General features: G+C 48.6%; 1 protein-coding gene across 1 annotated transcript in view; it reads right to left on the bottom strand.

Annotated features, from left to right (window-relative positions):
• LOC141258612 (EH domain-containing protein 3-like) overlaps positions 1-12,137 on the bottom strand; it is a 36,423-nt gene extending 24,286 nt beyond the window's left edge. The window contains exons 1-2 of the mRNA XM_073673573.1: positions 12,099-12,137; positions 11,902-11,986 (exon numbers count right to left, since the gene is read on the bottom strand). Of these exons, the coding sequence (XP_073529674.1) occupies positions 11,902-11,986; positions 12,099-12,137 (124 nt within the window). The remainder of the gene's footprint in view (positions 1-11,901; positions 11,987-12,098) is intronic.
• Positions 12,138-14,705: the final 2,568 nt, after the last annotated feature.

The raw sequence follows: 14,705 nt of genomic DNA, 5'->3' as shown, positions 1-14,705 counted from the left end.
GAAAAAATACTGATCGAATACTGACCAAATACTGATAGTGGGGCCGTGGCCATAGCGATTAAATACTTGGACCAGAGTGGCAGAGATGCATTTACAGGGGTTCTCCGGTGAAAACAAGTAATCACCTCTCCACAGGATCATTGATCATATTGATTGGTGGGGGTCTGACTGCTTGCACACACCGGCAGAATGTGGAGCTTTTCTCCCCATTAGACTGGAGCGGCATGTGAGATGCGACCACTGATCCATTCATTCGCTCAGTGGCTGTGAGCGCTGCTCTTTTTTGCAAGTCTCTAAGAGAATGAATAGAGCTGCGGTCAGACGTCCCACCTGTCGCTGCATTTTAAAATAGGGATAAGTGTCCTGTCAGGGATGATACTTCCCCATTCTTCCGATAGGTGCGTTTTCCAATGTTCGGACACAAATGCTCAATAAGTGATCACCTATCCTGTAGAGCCCATGGATCTTTGATAACTTGTTTTAACTAGTGTTGAGCGAGTATGTTCTGTTCCGAGTATGCTCGGGCCGAGCTCCGAGTATTTACAGCTGCTCGGTGATATGTTTGAATCGCTCCCGTGTGCGTGATTTGCAACTGTTTGACAGCTTTATTACATGTGAGGAATGTGTAAGAAATAGACATTCCTCACATGTAATAAAACTGTCAAACAGTCGCAAATCATGCACACGGGAGCGATTCAAACATATCACCGAGCAGCTATAAATACTCGGAGCTCGGCCCGAGCATACTCGGTGAAAGGGTTAACAGAACATACTCACTCAACACTAGTTTTAAGCAAAGAAGCCCTTTAATGCAAACATGTACATCCCAGTTAGTGTCGCACAGCAGATGTGCAGGACCCGCCAGTCAATGCTCCACTATAACAGGGATAGCGAATAACAGATATTTGCATATTGCTGTAGGTGGGCCCCTAAAGTTAATTTCCCCTGTGGGCCCCAGACACCCCAGTCCGACCCTGCAAGGAGAACACCCATTGTTGAAAAAAAATCATAAAAAAGCCAGACTGGAATTTGCCAAACTACATGTTGACAAGCCATAAAGCTTCTGGGAGAATGTCCTATGGACAGATGGGACAAATATGGAAGTTTTTAGCAAGGCACATCATCTCTATGTTCACAGACGGAAAAATTAAGCATATCAAGAAAAGAACACTGTCCCAACTGTGAAACATGGTGGGGGCTCTGTTATGTTCTGGGGCTGCTTTGCTGCATCTGGCACAGGGTGTCTTGAATCTGTGCAGGGCACAATGAAATCTCAAGACTATCAAGGGATTCTAGAGAGAAATGTGCTGCCCAGTGTCAGAAAGCTTTGTCTCAGTCGCAGGTCATGGGTCTTGCAACAGGATAATGACTCAAACACACAGCTAAAAACACCCAAGAATGGCTAAGAGGAAAATATTGGACTATTCTGAAGTGGCCTTCTATGAGCCCTGACCTAAATCCTATTGAGTATCTTTGGAAAGAGCTGAAACATGCCGTCTGTGGAAGCCCGGTTGAAAAGCAATGTCTGACTTTCATTTGTTCATTTTCATAGATTTTTAATTTATTATTACTTTTGTCAGATTCAAATTATTTCTGTGACCATTGTGGGTTTTTCTTTCATTAAACGAGGGGTACCAACAATTTTGACCATGTGTGTAATTATATATGTGACGCGCCCCCTGGGCCGTGGGGTACTCGGCAGCCGGGCCTTATGGCTGCTTGCGGGGAATATCACGGTGGCTGGCCCAGGATAGGCACACACACAATAGTTCACTTCAGTACCTTTACTGGTGGTGTTTCAGACACGATCCAGGGCACTGTAGGGTGAAGGGTGCATATCAGGACTCTCCAGTGAGCGGGTGTGGGGCCTCCTGTTTCTTGCCTTTCCTTGATAAGTTTCTGACCTGCCTGGAGCTAGGCCTAACTTGGTTTCTGTCTTGCACCTGCTGATCCTGTGGTAGGGCCTTCTGTTGGAGTACGCACTCCCTGGTCTCCGGGGCCTCCGTGACTCCTGACCCTAGTATAACAGTCAGCGTTTGGTATTCCTGGGACATGTAGTTCGCCAGGGGTTCCGGTTGTTTCTGTTGGGTGTGATGAATTCCTGCAGATGCGGACCCGGTGTCCGGTATATGTTTTTGGGGTGAGCGGGTAAAGCTCCTCTGCCCCCTATGTTGCTCTCTTACTCCACTCGCCTTCGGCCGCGCTCGGGGCCCTCACTAGGCTTCACACGGGCAGTTGGCCTCGCTACTCTTTACCGCTCTTATGGCGTCAGCACGCCTTTGGCTCACTAACCTGAGCTCTATGAGTCTGGACTGGGCTTCACTGCAGGCTAGCAACTGCAGGAGCTGGAACTGGCTCTGTCCCCTGAGGTAACTGTTCTCTAGACCATAGACTCCAGACTCCACAGACTGACTCAGACTCCAGACTGACTGCCTAACTCCACCCTCCAGTATATATATCGCTATCCGGGCTCCCTCTGGTGGTCTGAGGTGGTAGGGTGGAGGTGTGTGAATGCTATGAGTGCCTCTTGTGGAGGAATCCGTCCATGCATCCCTCCGGGATCTGTGGCACCTACGCGCAGCAGGGCACCACATATGTATTAGCTGGGTATCTCCTGTATCTAATAATATATGTACACCTGGTATTACCTGGTTATCTCCTGTATCTAATAATATAGGTACACCTGGTATTACCTGGGTATCTCCTGTATATAATGATATATGTACAGCTGCTATAACCTGGGTATGCTCTGTATATAATGATATATGTACTTTACAGCTGGTACAAGTTGGTATAACCCAGGTATTTTTGCACTGATATGACACATTGTTCTTCGGTCGTGGTGTGGCGCCCCTGAGGGTTCGGTTGCCACAGGGGGGTACTGCATCTTGTCAGGAGGTGTGTCTCCTCTCCCAGGTAAGGATGGTACACCTGTCAGGACCCCAACTCAACACTACACACTCCTGTCCTATGGGGGGCTAATATGCACCAGAGTGCTGCCCCAGCAGATAATGGAGAGGGGTAACCAAAGTTAGGGGGAACCATGTAGTGGGTGAGGGTGAAGGACGCACCATTAGGTTACACTTCTAGTTTCATATATAATAGACAGCCATCTTAAGTTCAAGGTTCTTTGATTTTGGTCTTCACCGCTGAACGTGGCTTTCTGTGATAGAACCTGCAGCCTGTTGAAGACTCACGGTCCTCGTACTCTGGCCTTGAGGCGAGGAGCAGGTGAGAGTTAACGGTTGTCTCTACCCGGTCAAGGTCCCTACTTGAGAAGGCCTGGAGGGGAGCAAAGTAGAAGAGCTCTACAGGCAAAAGGATCCCAGGGAATACGGACGGAGCGGCATACGCCAGCTGTACTCTCCATTCTGGCCTAGTCAGAGGGACTCCTGCTGCAAAAGGGGTACCGGCCCCCGATATCTGACTTTGTTACTTCATGTCTCAGTCGGAGAAGCCCTGAGGCTAAGTGGATCCCACCGGGTGACGGACGGAACAGAATTGCCGCCGTACCCTTGTTCTGTGTATAGCCAGAGGGAGACCCAGCCTTGTAACACGCATCGCACACGGACAGGACAGGTCCAAGGGAGAGTTTAGGAACACGCGGAGGTGCGGGGGTCCTGATTGAAGCATCTGAACTACCGGGGTGTGCCGGACCCTCTTCTCTGGTGGCCGCAGCAAGCCGTGAAGAGCAAGGAGAAGCCTTGCAGCTGACTTCAACCAATGTGAGTAAAGCTTGGAAGACTGCATCCATTGCCTCCGGTCCTTTATTGCAGCGCGACACCACACCACACCACTGTACCCTACTACTACTCCCCTCATCCTCCTGCTTCCTCTGCCCTGAGGCCCTGCTCCGTCTGTGGGGAGTAGTAATGCCGTCGGCTGCCACAACATCCCGCCTCAGAGAACTGCAAGCATCGCTGGTGGAGCATCACCAGACACCACAGGTGGCGTAGTCGAATTAACCACTCATCCTAAGTAGCCCATATTTTTAATGTGTGCGCCCTGGGCACGGACCGGGCCAAGGCAGCGACTGCATCCCCTCTCAACCACTGGCCCGTCGTCCGAGTACACCTTTCCCAGGGCAGGCCTGCGCTACCGAGTAGTGGGTCACACATAAATGGCGTAGTCGGCAGGATTGCGTGACCGCAGCAACGGAAAATGTGATCCCCATTGCCAGCGGGTATTACGCGCCTTTACAACAGACTGTCTTTAACACTCAAGATGGCGCCCGCCCAAGAAGAACAGACGCCATTGTGTGCAAAAAGGACAACCACCCAGCACCTCCCATCGTGGGACAGGCTTCCCCTATGGCGCCAAAAGTGCAGACCACCCCTTGCATTAGAGACTGTCCGCATGGTAGTGTCCGTCAACACGGATGGGATGTCCCAAGGAGTGCCAGTCAGCCAGCCGCCCTGGAGCCGCCCCAAAAGAAGGAGGAGGAAGAAAAAACTAGGTGTGGCCGCAACAGTCCCTGACACTCCACACCCAGCAGCGAGGATGGAAGCAGCACAGGAGAGTTGCTCCAATGCCGCCCCACCAACTGCTGCTCCGCTCGGGATACGGGGAATACGTCTAACCCCGGAGGAGGCCGAGTTCCTCCGTGTGGAGTCGCAGAACCTGACCAGGAGGGTCGCGGAGGCCCAGTGTACGGTGTCCGCAGCGTGGAGAGAGGAGATGCTGCAGAAGATCCGGTCCCGCCGCCAAGGAGCTGCAATCCAAGTCAGCGGAGCAGCAACCCAGGAGGAGGGAGCCTCGAAGGCCGCGTGCAGCCCAGGACGGGGTAAGCAACAAGCCCCTGTACCGGCTGCGAGACGCACAGAGGCCTTAGTGGATCTTATGCCGGCACCCCTATCCCCGGGCGCCGTGAAATGGGAGCAGATTTTTGCCCCAGAGCTGGAGGCCCACGTAGCAGTTAGCGGCGGAGGCCTGCAATGCCTCCCAACTCCCAGTTCAGGAGAGTCTGTGCTAATGGGGGAAATTACCAACGACCCCAACCCGGACTGGTCCGCGTCACCGGAGGACCCGCAGCAGCCTCTGTTAACGCCACTGCCAGCGCCACTGGTTACCTGTCCGGCGGCGGAGGAGATGGCCTGGGACGACCAGGAGGGGGACTTAATGGGCTTCCCCCAGGAGACCCTTGCAGAAGAGCGGCGGAGGAAGGACTTCTGCCGCAAGGAGCTCCTCCAGCTGGATAAGGAGCGGCGGGAGAGGCGCATCCGCTGCGAGCGCCTCGAGGTACGCGCCAAAGCCGCCAAGTCTAAGGCCCACCAGGAGTAGGCCGTGCATCCAAGCCCCAGAGAGGAAGGGGTGATCGTCCGTTTTCACCAGGAGGCGGGATGGGGCTTCATCAGGAGTCCCCAATTCTCCCAGGACGTCGTTGTGAGCCGCAGAGACGTCGAGCCCCATCTGCGGAGAGATCACCCTAGCCGGAGTCTCTACCCGGGTGACTTGGTATCATACACCCGTCATCACGGGGTGTGTCGCTGGTACGCCCTTGATGTACACCGCGTATTCCAGGGAGAGGCCCCTGCGCACCTGCCGGTAGGGGACCGGTCTGGCTCTGTGGGCAAGAACGAGCCTTTCCCAAAATGGAGGTACTTGGACTGAGCGGCCCCCGGAGGCTGTAGCTTTAAGTTGTTTAATGCCATGTTAATTATGTTTTTCCTCCCGGATATAGAGACATTTGTCCCTGCGGACTTGCAGTAGACAGACTCTGTTTGTATATAGTTATGCATCCCTTTAGGTGCTCCCTATTGGTTTTATGCAAAAACCACCTCTACTTCTACCTCAGACCTCAGAAGCAAAACCTGTCTGGAGTGGCTCTCCTGGAGGTCCAACACAGGATCTCCATGTCCTGCAGCCACCCCAGGGCCTACGTTGAGGGTTTGGGACAGGTCCCTCTTGCTGCTGAACTGACTTCTTTTCTACTGCATTTTCTATTAATCTGTCTACTTGCACAATGTCTCTTTGGTCTTTTATACTTTTGTACTATTTATATTGTAACGTTCAAGAATCCGAACCTCCCATAAAAAGAAGATTGTTATTGGTTAAAAAGCATATATAAAAAGTCTGTACCATGCTTTGCTCTCTTTGCAGCCCACGGACGTGCTGTGTTTCACCAGGGGGGAATGTGGCGCCCCTGAGGGTTCGGTCGCCACAGGGGGGTACTGCATCTTGTCAGGAGTTGTGGTGTATCCTCTGCTAGGTAAGGATGGTGCACCTGTCAGGACCCCAATTCAACACTCAACACTACACACTCCTGTCCTATGGGGGGCTAATATGCACCAGAGTGCTGCCCCAGCAGGATAATGGAGAGGGGGAACCAAATTTAGGGGGAACCATGTAGTGGGTGAGGGTGGAGGACGCACCATTAGGTTACACTTCTAGTTTCATATATAATAGACAGCCATCTTAAGTTCAAGGTCTTTTGATTGTGGACCTTCACCAGTGAACGTGGCTTTCTGTGATAGAACCTGCAGCCTGTTGAAGACGCACGGTCCTCGTACTCTGGCCTTGAGGTGAGGAGCGTGTGAGAGTTAACGGTTGTCTCTACCCGGTTAAGGTCCCTACTTAAGAAGGCCTGGAGGGGAGCAAAGTAGAAGAGCTCCACAGGCAAAAAGATCCCAGGGAATACGGACGGAGCGGCATACGCCAGCTGTACTCTCCATTCTGGCCTAGTCAGAGGGACTCCTGCTGCAAAAGGGGTACCGGCCCCCGATATCTGACTTTGTTACTTCATGTCTCAGTCGGAGAAGCCCTGAGGCTAAGTGGATCCCACCGGGTGACGGACGGAACGGAATTGCCACCGTACCCTTCTTCTGTGTATAGCCAGAGGGAGACCCAGTCTTGTAACACGCACCGCACACGGACAGGACAGGTCCAAGGGAGAGAGTTTAGGAACACACGGAGGTGCGGGGGTCCTGATTGAAGCACCTGAACTACCAGGGTGTGCCGGACCCTCTTCTCTGGTGGCCGCAGCAAGCCGTGAAGAGCAAGGAGAAGCCTTGCAGCTGACTTCAACCAATGTGAGTAAAGCTTGGAAGACTGCATCCATTGCCTCCGGTCCTTTATTGCAGCGCGACACCACACCACACCACTGTACCCTACTACTACTCCCCTCATCCTCCTGCTTCCTCTGCCCTGAGGCCCTGCTCCGTCTGTGGGGAGTAGTAATACCGTCGGCTGCCACAACATCCCGCCTCAGAGGACTGCAAGCAGCGCTGGTGGAGCATCACCAGACACCACAGGTGGCGTAGTCGAATTAACCACTCATCCTAAGTAGCCCATATTTTTAATGTGTGCGCCCTGGGCACGGACCGGGCCAAGCCCGCGACTGCATCCCCTCTCAGGGAGGGCTGACGCTACCGAGTAGTGGGTCACACAGTGGACATTCCTGTGATCCTTATCACTGCGCCATCTATCGTGTGTGAACAGGCCGCGGTGATATGAATGGGCGTTGATTGCAGTCAGTCATGGAAAACATGAACTATGTGGTTGGGACTGAACTCACCCTGAACCCGCTCCCTTCTCCTGGACCTTCGCTCTGTGGGCTGCGCTGCGACAGGGGAAGGGTTGGAGAACCAAGGAAGGAAAGGAAAAGACTTAAAATAACCTTGTGTTCTGTGGTGACAGATTGGGAGGCAGGGGACAATTAGGTGAAAGGGGTCGATGCAATCCCAACTTATGTATCAGCATAGCTCTCCACCAAGAGGACGGTATACTGGTAGGGACCCAAGAGAGGACCCTCTTGCTATTCTGGCCTCTGAGCACAGGGAGAAGATGCCTCTGTGGGAAGGAATCCTATAAAGTCGCATTTAGTTTGAATTTAGTGTCATAAATTAGTTGATAACGTGCGGAAAACCCACATATTGTAAAAATAAGATCTCTGCTGAGGTGTCTTCTGAAAGCAATGGAGGTGTCTGAGCCTGTGGCTCCCCAATTATCAATATAAAGACCACCTGTTGGCTAGGATTTCCAAATGGCCATTTGAGCTCATCCTTTTTCCCAAGAGGTGGTTGACCAGGAAAATTTTGGACTGGCTTTACACCATGCATCCCATCATTTTTTTGGGCATTTTGTTGACTATCACAATGATTGGAGCCAGAAGGTTTTGATCACAAGGATAAAGTCCTCATTCACAGCCTGAGAGCTCCTGGGGTGCAGCAAGTTTCTACAGGACTAGATAGGAATGCCCGGAGATTTCCTGAGCCTCTTATTCTCAGCAGTGGTGGGGATCGGAAAATTGGGCGTCTACCAGGCAAATTTTTATGGATGGTTTAATAGACAGGTAATATTTTTCCATTCACATGATAATGCCTTAGACAGGGTTACCCCATGAAGACAAACCCTGTCTGGATGTCATACAGGGGGGTCATCCACTTGACTTTCTACTGTTAGGTTGAATGGAGAGACATTGATAAGCGGAGATCTCATATGGCTGCTGAACACTTCTCCCTGTGATAAAGACTAATTTTTACGGGGTTTAGTAGGAAAACCCTCGGGGCTAAATTATTCCGTTTGTCTGATGGGCTAACCCTGATCATTCATACAAGGCAGGACATCATAACAAGAGCTATTCTGCCAAGAAAGAATTATAGCCTGGGAGTCACCCCATCCGTTTAGAGATTGGGGGTCCCTTCACACCTGTAGCAAATCAAAGGCTAATGTGGAACCCCTGTTCTCCCAAACAGAATATATCTTAAAGCGGTGCTCATCAGATAAATGACAAATGTCATGGATCTGCCATAAATGTCTATAGTTGGAATACTCCTTTAAAGTCTGATGGAAGAAAAACATGGCTGATCAGAATATCTGTGTAATACTCATACAGATCAGTATAAACATCTATTTATAAGGGAAATACTATATATATTGTAATGCAGCAGCTTGCTAGCATTACTGTAAATGGTCCAGGATGTGTTTACCGGACCATGTACCTTCCCCTTTAACTGACTGGTCACATGACTGTGACATCACACAGGTCCTGTGTGCACAGTAAAGCTCTGCACACATCACTGGGACAGCACACAGGACCTATACACACAGCTGACTGATCACATGACTTTGACATCAGCAAGGTCCTGTCAGTATGTGGCTGTCTGTGCACAGCATATATAAATCCTGCTTAATTTGAGACAGGTGTGTTCGGTGTGAGAGGCGTGAGGCCTGTTCCCCATGTGTGTGGGATACCATGATACCGTGAAGCCTGGCAGCCTGAAGGCAAAGACTGGATCCTGTGCGGATGCTAGTGGCCTTGGAAGGCAGCGGCTTTGGAGTGAAGCCTGGTACCTGAAGGGTCGAGCCTGGATCCTGTGTGGATGTCAGTGGCCTTTGAGGGAACGACGGCTGGAGACCCCCACCTGGGAAGCCGCAGAGCCACAGTGGTGGCAGAGTAACGGACTGAGACAGCTAAACCCGGCAAAGGTAATACCCTGTGCTATATGGACATTGTGATATGAACATTGCTATTATTACCTTGCCGTAAGCTGTAACCTGGAGCAAGTGGGCCGGTGTGCCACTTGGCTCATGAATAATGTAGATATGTGTGTCGGCGTGCCACGGAGTTGGACCCGATGAACTGTGTGGACTTGTGGTTTATGCCGAAGTAATAAACTGCATTGTGGTGAAAAACGTAAAGACATTGCACGTGTGCATTGATTGACGCAGCGAAGCGAGTTACCCCCAGTATGATGACTAGCGCTGCCTTACATAATATATATATATATATATATATATATACAATTCAAGCTGAGGTTACATACTGTATATAAATGACAGTAATATAACACTATTACAATACTGCACCCCTGTATATAACCCTGGGGTTCCACCACCTTCTGTACTAAATATTCTGTAATGATACATTATAGACTCAGATACACGTCTGCTAGATATTAATTGAATTTTTTATTAGCTTCATACAAGATATCACATGTAGAAGTTCCCACCAGTCATGTGGGGCAATAGTCATGTGGCCCTGAAGATGGGCCCCGGACTCACGGAGAGTCATCCGTCAGCGCTGAGGAGAGGAAAAACCCCCGGTGGAGGAAACCTCTAGGGAACCATGGCTGAGGGACTGCCCTTCCCTTGGGCGATGCTGGATGATGGCAGCTTGTGCTGTAGATCGGGGTGGATGCAGCAGAAGATTCACTTTTTTCTGTGATGACATCTGACTGCAGAAAGTAATGAGAACAGAGACCGAGCCCGGAATCTGCCTCGTCCTGAAGTGCGGCTCCTCTGCTCCTGACATGGCGGCCACCACATCATTGACTTCTTATAGCCATCACCTCCAGCTGTACCCCGTCTTCTTAGTGGGACCCCAGCTCCCTTATAGTGATCTGTAGAAAAAGGAAACAGAACTGATCGTGGAGCAACCGAATATTACATATCAGAGACGTTCACATGATTTACCCCTGTGGTCACTGCCGCTCAGTACACTCCTCTTACCCTTGATTATATTTGGTCCATGGTGAGTACACCGACACTTGTTTCTGAAATAAGTAAAAAAAATGAATATTAGACACCCTAATAATGGCAGCACGCCTCCTCCTATAATATTTATTGTGATGTCATTGAGGAGATGCTGACATCAAAGTTCCATGGATGTTGTAACATCACAGCCATAACCTAGGTAAGAACAAAATGAGCATATACCATGCATAAGTACAGGTGCATCTCACTAAATTAGAATATCATCAAAAAGTTAATTTATTTCAGTTCTTCAATACAAAAAGTGAAACTCCTATATTATATAGAGTCATTACACACAGAGTTATCTATTTCACGTGTTTATTTCTGTTAATGTTGATGATTATGACTTACAGCCAATGAAAACACAAAAGTCATTATCTCAGTAAATTAGAATACTTTATAACAACAACTTGAAAATTGTTTTTTAAAATTGGAAATGTCCTACTGAAATGTCTGTTCAGTAAATGCCCTCAATACTTGGTCGGGCTCCTTCTGCATCAATTCCTGCATCAATGCGACAATGTGGCATGGAGGCGATCAGCCTGTGGCACTGCTGAGGTGTTATGGAAGCCCAGGTTGCTTTGATAGCAGCCTTCAGCTCGTCTGCATTGTTGGGTTTGGTGTCTCTCACCTTCCTCTTGACAATACCCCATAGATTCTCTATAATAGATTCTCTATGGGGTTAAGGTCAGGCGAGTTTGCTGTCTGGTGTAAACCAGGTATTGGTACTTTTGGCCTTGTGGACAGGGGCCAAGTCCTGCTGGAGAATAACATTTCCATCTCCAAAAAGCTTGTCGGCAGAGGGAAGCATGAAGTGCTTGAAAATGTCCTGGTAGAAAACTGCGCTTGATAAAACACAGTGGACCTACACCAGCAGATGACATGGCCCCCAAACCATGACTGATTGTGAAAACTTCACACTAGACATCAAGCAGCTTGGATTGTGGCCTCTCCACTCTTCCTCCAGACTCTGGGACCTTGTGGAGTGTGTCAATGACTTCCTTCCGGACATCTGTCAAGTTAGCAGTCTTCCCCATGATTGTGGAGCCTACTGAAACAGACTAAGGGACTTTTGTAAATGCTTAGGAAGCCTTTGCAGGTGTTTTTTGTTAATTATTCTAATTTACTGAGATAATGACATTTGTGTCTTCATTGGCTGTAAGCCATAATCATCAACATTAACAGAAATAAACACTTGAAATAGATCACTCTGTTTGTAATGACTCTATATAATATTTGAGTTTCACATTTTGTATTGAAGAACTGAAATAAATTAACTTTTTGATGATATTCTAATTTAGTGAGATGCACCTGTAAATGGTAGTACAAGCGTCACCAAATGTGAAGGAGACCTAATGCATTGGCCAAAAATTGAATCCAGATCAACGTTTTGGAAAGCAGCTGTACTCCCCACTATACCACCAATACCTTCTTCCTCATAACAACCAATCTGAGCACAGATTTCATTGAACCAGAGCTGTTTACGGATTGTAAGCTGTGCTCTGATTGGTTGCTATGGGTAAGAAGAACAGTTTTCGATAAATGAGGTCTACAGTCTTCTCATGGATGTAGCCCCTGTCACATGATTGTCCCACACATGTTCAACCATGTAACAAGGAACTTACGTGATTTAGGGTTTGGTGAGGGCGTCCAATGCGATCCATCTCTGGGCCTGGATGTGACGGCCGGATTTACTCGCTTCATGCTCCTTCTGAAATAAAAGTAAAAACAATGATCAGATGCCCCCAATAATGGCAGCACACCCTCATCATATTTATTGTGATGTCATCGAGGAGATGGTGACATGAAAGTTCCATGTACATTGTGACATCACAGCCATACCCTAGGTAAGAACAAAATGAGCAAATACCATCCAGAAGTTGAAAAATATTCTAAACCCTTTAAACAAGGAACTTACGTGATTTAGGGTTTGGTGAGGGCGTGTAATGCGATCCATCTCTGGGCCTGGATGTGACGGCCGGATTTACTCGCTTCATGCTTTTTCTGAAACAAAAAGTAAAAACTATGATTAAATGCCCCCGATAATGTCAGCACACCCCCATCATATTTATATATTCACTATATTGAGAGTATTATGGAAAGTCCATGGTTACTTACTGGTGCAGACAGGTCTGTGGTCCCGGGTCGTGTACGGTTGAAGGTCAGGGCGATCTCGTGGACCGTCATGGACTCTACATGCCGTTTATAGACATGGAGTCACTTCCTGATCTTTTTGGGAAAAGCGCTGATCCTGCCGGTCTGCAGGCAGGATATCAAATGAGTCCTCATCAGCCGATGCCGGAACTCTGCTCTGGGTTCACCGCCATCTGCCATAAGCTCGTAGGCAAACGCTATGGCGAATAAGCCACAGTCATAGCTGTTCTTCTGCTGATCCACATCGATAAATGTCAGATGTTTCAGGGGTTCTTCGACCACTTCACTGTACAGGTTGATAATCTGCTCACAGATGGACGGAGTCAGATTTCCGGAGTTGATGCTGTCGGCCACAAAGATTTGGCCATTTTTGTAGCAGGTGGTCAGCCAGTGCACCCTGTCCTCATCATAGTGGATTTGTACGGCATTCTTCAGTACACTGTACCCTGGCACTAGAAGAGCGCAGGGGGGCTGCAGGCCATCAAAACCCTCAAACTGACTCTGCAGCAGGTCCTGGCCATGTTGACGATCTCGTCATCCAGGAAGCCTTCCCCCCCTTTGCTCAGCAGCTCTGGAGACAGGTTGTCCTCCTGCTTCCTGATATCGGGCATCTCCACTTGTGGGGTCTCCATCTCCGGGGTTACCTCTCTCAGTAGATCAGAAAGGTTTTCTGTAGCAGCTCTTTTGGCCGGTGGCAGCATCTCGGGCTGACTGTCCTCGGAGGTTGGTGCTTTTCTTTTTAGATTGTCGCGGGGTCTTGTTTGTAGCAGCCCCTCATGTGCATCTTGTGCACATTCTGGGCCGGCAAGATCCTCTCCACTTTCTGCAATGCTGGCAGTGGATTCAGTATCACCTACAATGTAGGTTGGGCTCTTCTCACCGCTGTCTTGGCTGATGACATGATCTTTACGTCTGGTTATAGCAACTGACCTGAAGCGCCTGACTGCTGAAATGGTGGCAGATTTCGTGGCCAGGAAGGAATCCTTCAGCAGTGTTCTCCAATTGCGATGGGACTTCCTGAATCAGGTCAGAAGGCTAAAGCCAATTGACTTGCAGGAAGAGAGAGCTTTGACAAGCAGCCGCTGGCCATAACGGGGACGTCCATGAATCCTCATGATGGCGTCGCTTTCTTTCTCCTTCTTTCTCCTTCTTATTCCTCTAGCTTTGTGTAGGGAGTCACACAAAAGACAGCCCCGGCTCTGCGCTCAGGCATTCTATAGACTTTACTCCCATTGTGATGTCATAGAGCCGATGATGACACCAGAGTTCCATGTAGATGATGACATCACAGCTCCAGGCCCCTCTGCTAAGGGCTCCCCAGTAAGATTGATGGTGGCTCTACAGCTATATACAGTTATTATCTGACCTTTGTTCACAAATTTCCAGCCACATTCTGCATAAAATGAGGAGGCGCGTCTGTGTGTAGTTATATCTCCACTGAAGTATATGGAGAACATAGCGGGGGGATTGATGGACCGCCATTCCCCCAGAAGCGGCATTTATGGCATTTGCAGTAAAGGTTGTGCCCCTTAATGTGGCTAAAGCGTTGACGTGCATTCAGTGGTTGGTGCAAGAGAAGTAACTTTCTGTAATTCCATGTGTTACAGAGAATAAGACCCCACAATATCAATGATGAGAACTTGATACTTTTTATTGATGTTGTGATCATAGTGAAGAGCCCGAACATTGTTATTTTTTAAACAATCCAAATCATTTTTGGAAACTTCGGTTTATAACCTTTTTATAGAAATTTACTGAAATATACAAAAATGATAAAAAAATATTTTTTTCATTGATCTCTAAAACTCTCACTAAAATATGTATTTTTGGTTAAACCTTTGGAAAAACCATACGCTTTATAGTTGTTTCGTAGAATAAAGTCTTTTCTGAATACTGAGTTGGTTACATTATTTCCCAATGTGATTATGAAGCTGTTCTACATCTTTATTTAGTATTATTTTTATGTCCTATTATTTTTGAGTCGTATACCTGCACTCCAGCCATGGGGTGATGTAAGGAAATGTGTTTGACATCCATCCATGCCATTTGGGTCTCTTTATCATTTATCTAACAATAAA

Source organism: Phyllobates terribilis, unplaced genomic scaffold (assembly GCF_046119375.1).
Source record: "Phyllobates terribilis strain yellow unplaced genomic scaffold, ASM4611937v1 Scaffold_3__8_contigs__length_932513732, whole genome shotgun sequence".
Lineage (NCBI taxonomy): Eukaryota > Metazoa > Chordata > Amphibia > Anura > Dendrobatidae > Phyllobates > Phyllobates terribilis.
This window is presented reverse-complemented; position numbering and strand designations above follow the sequence as displayed.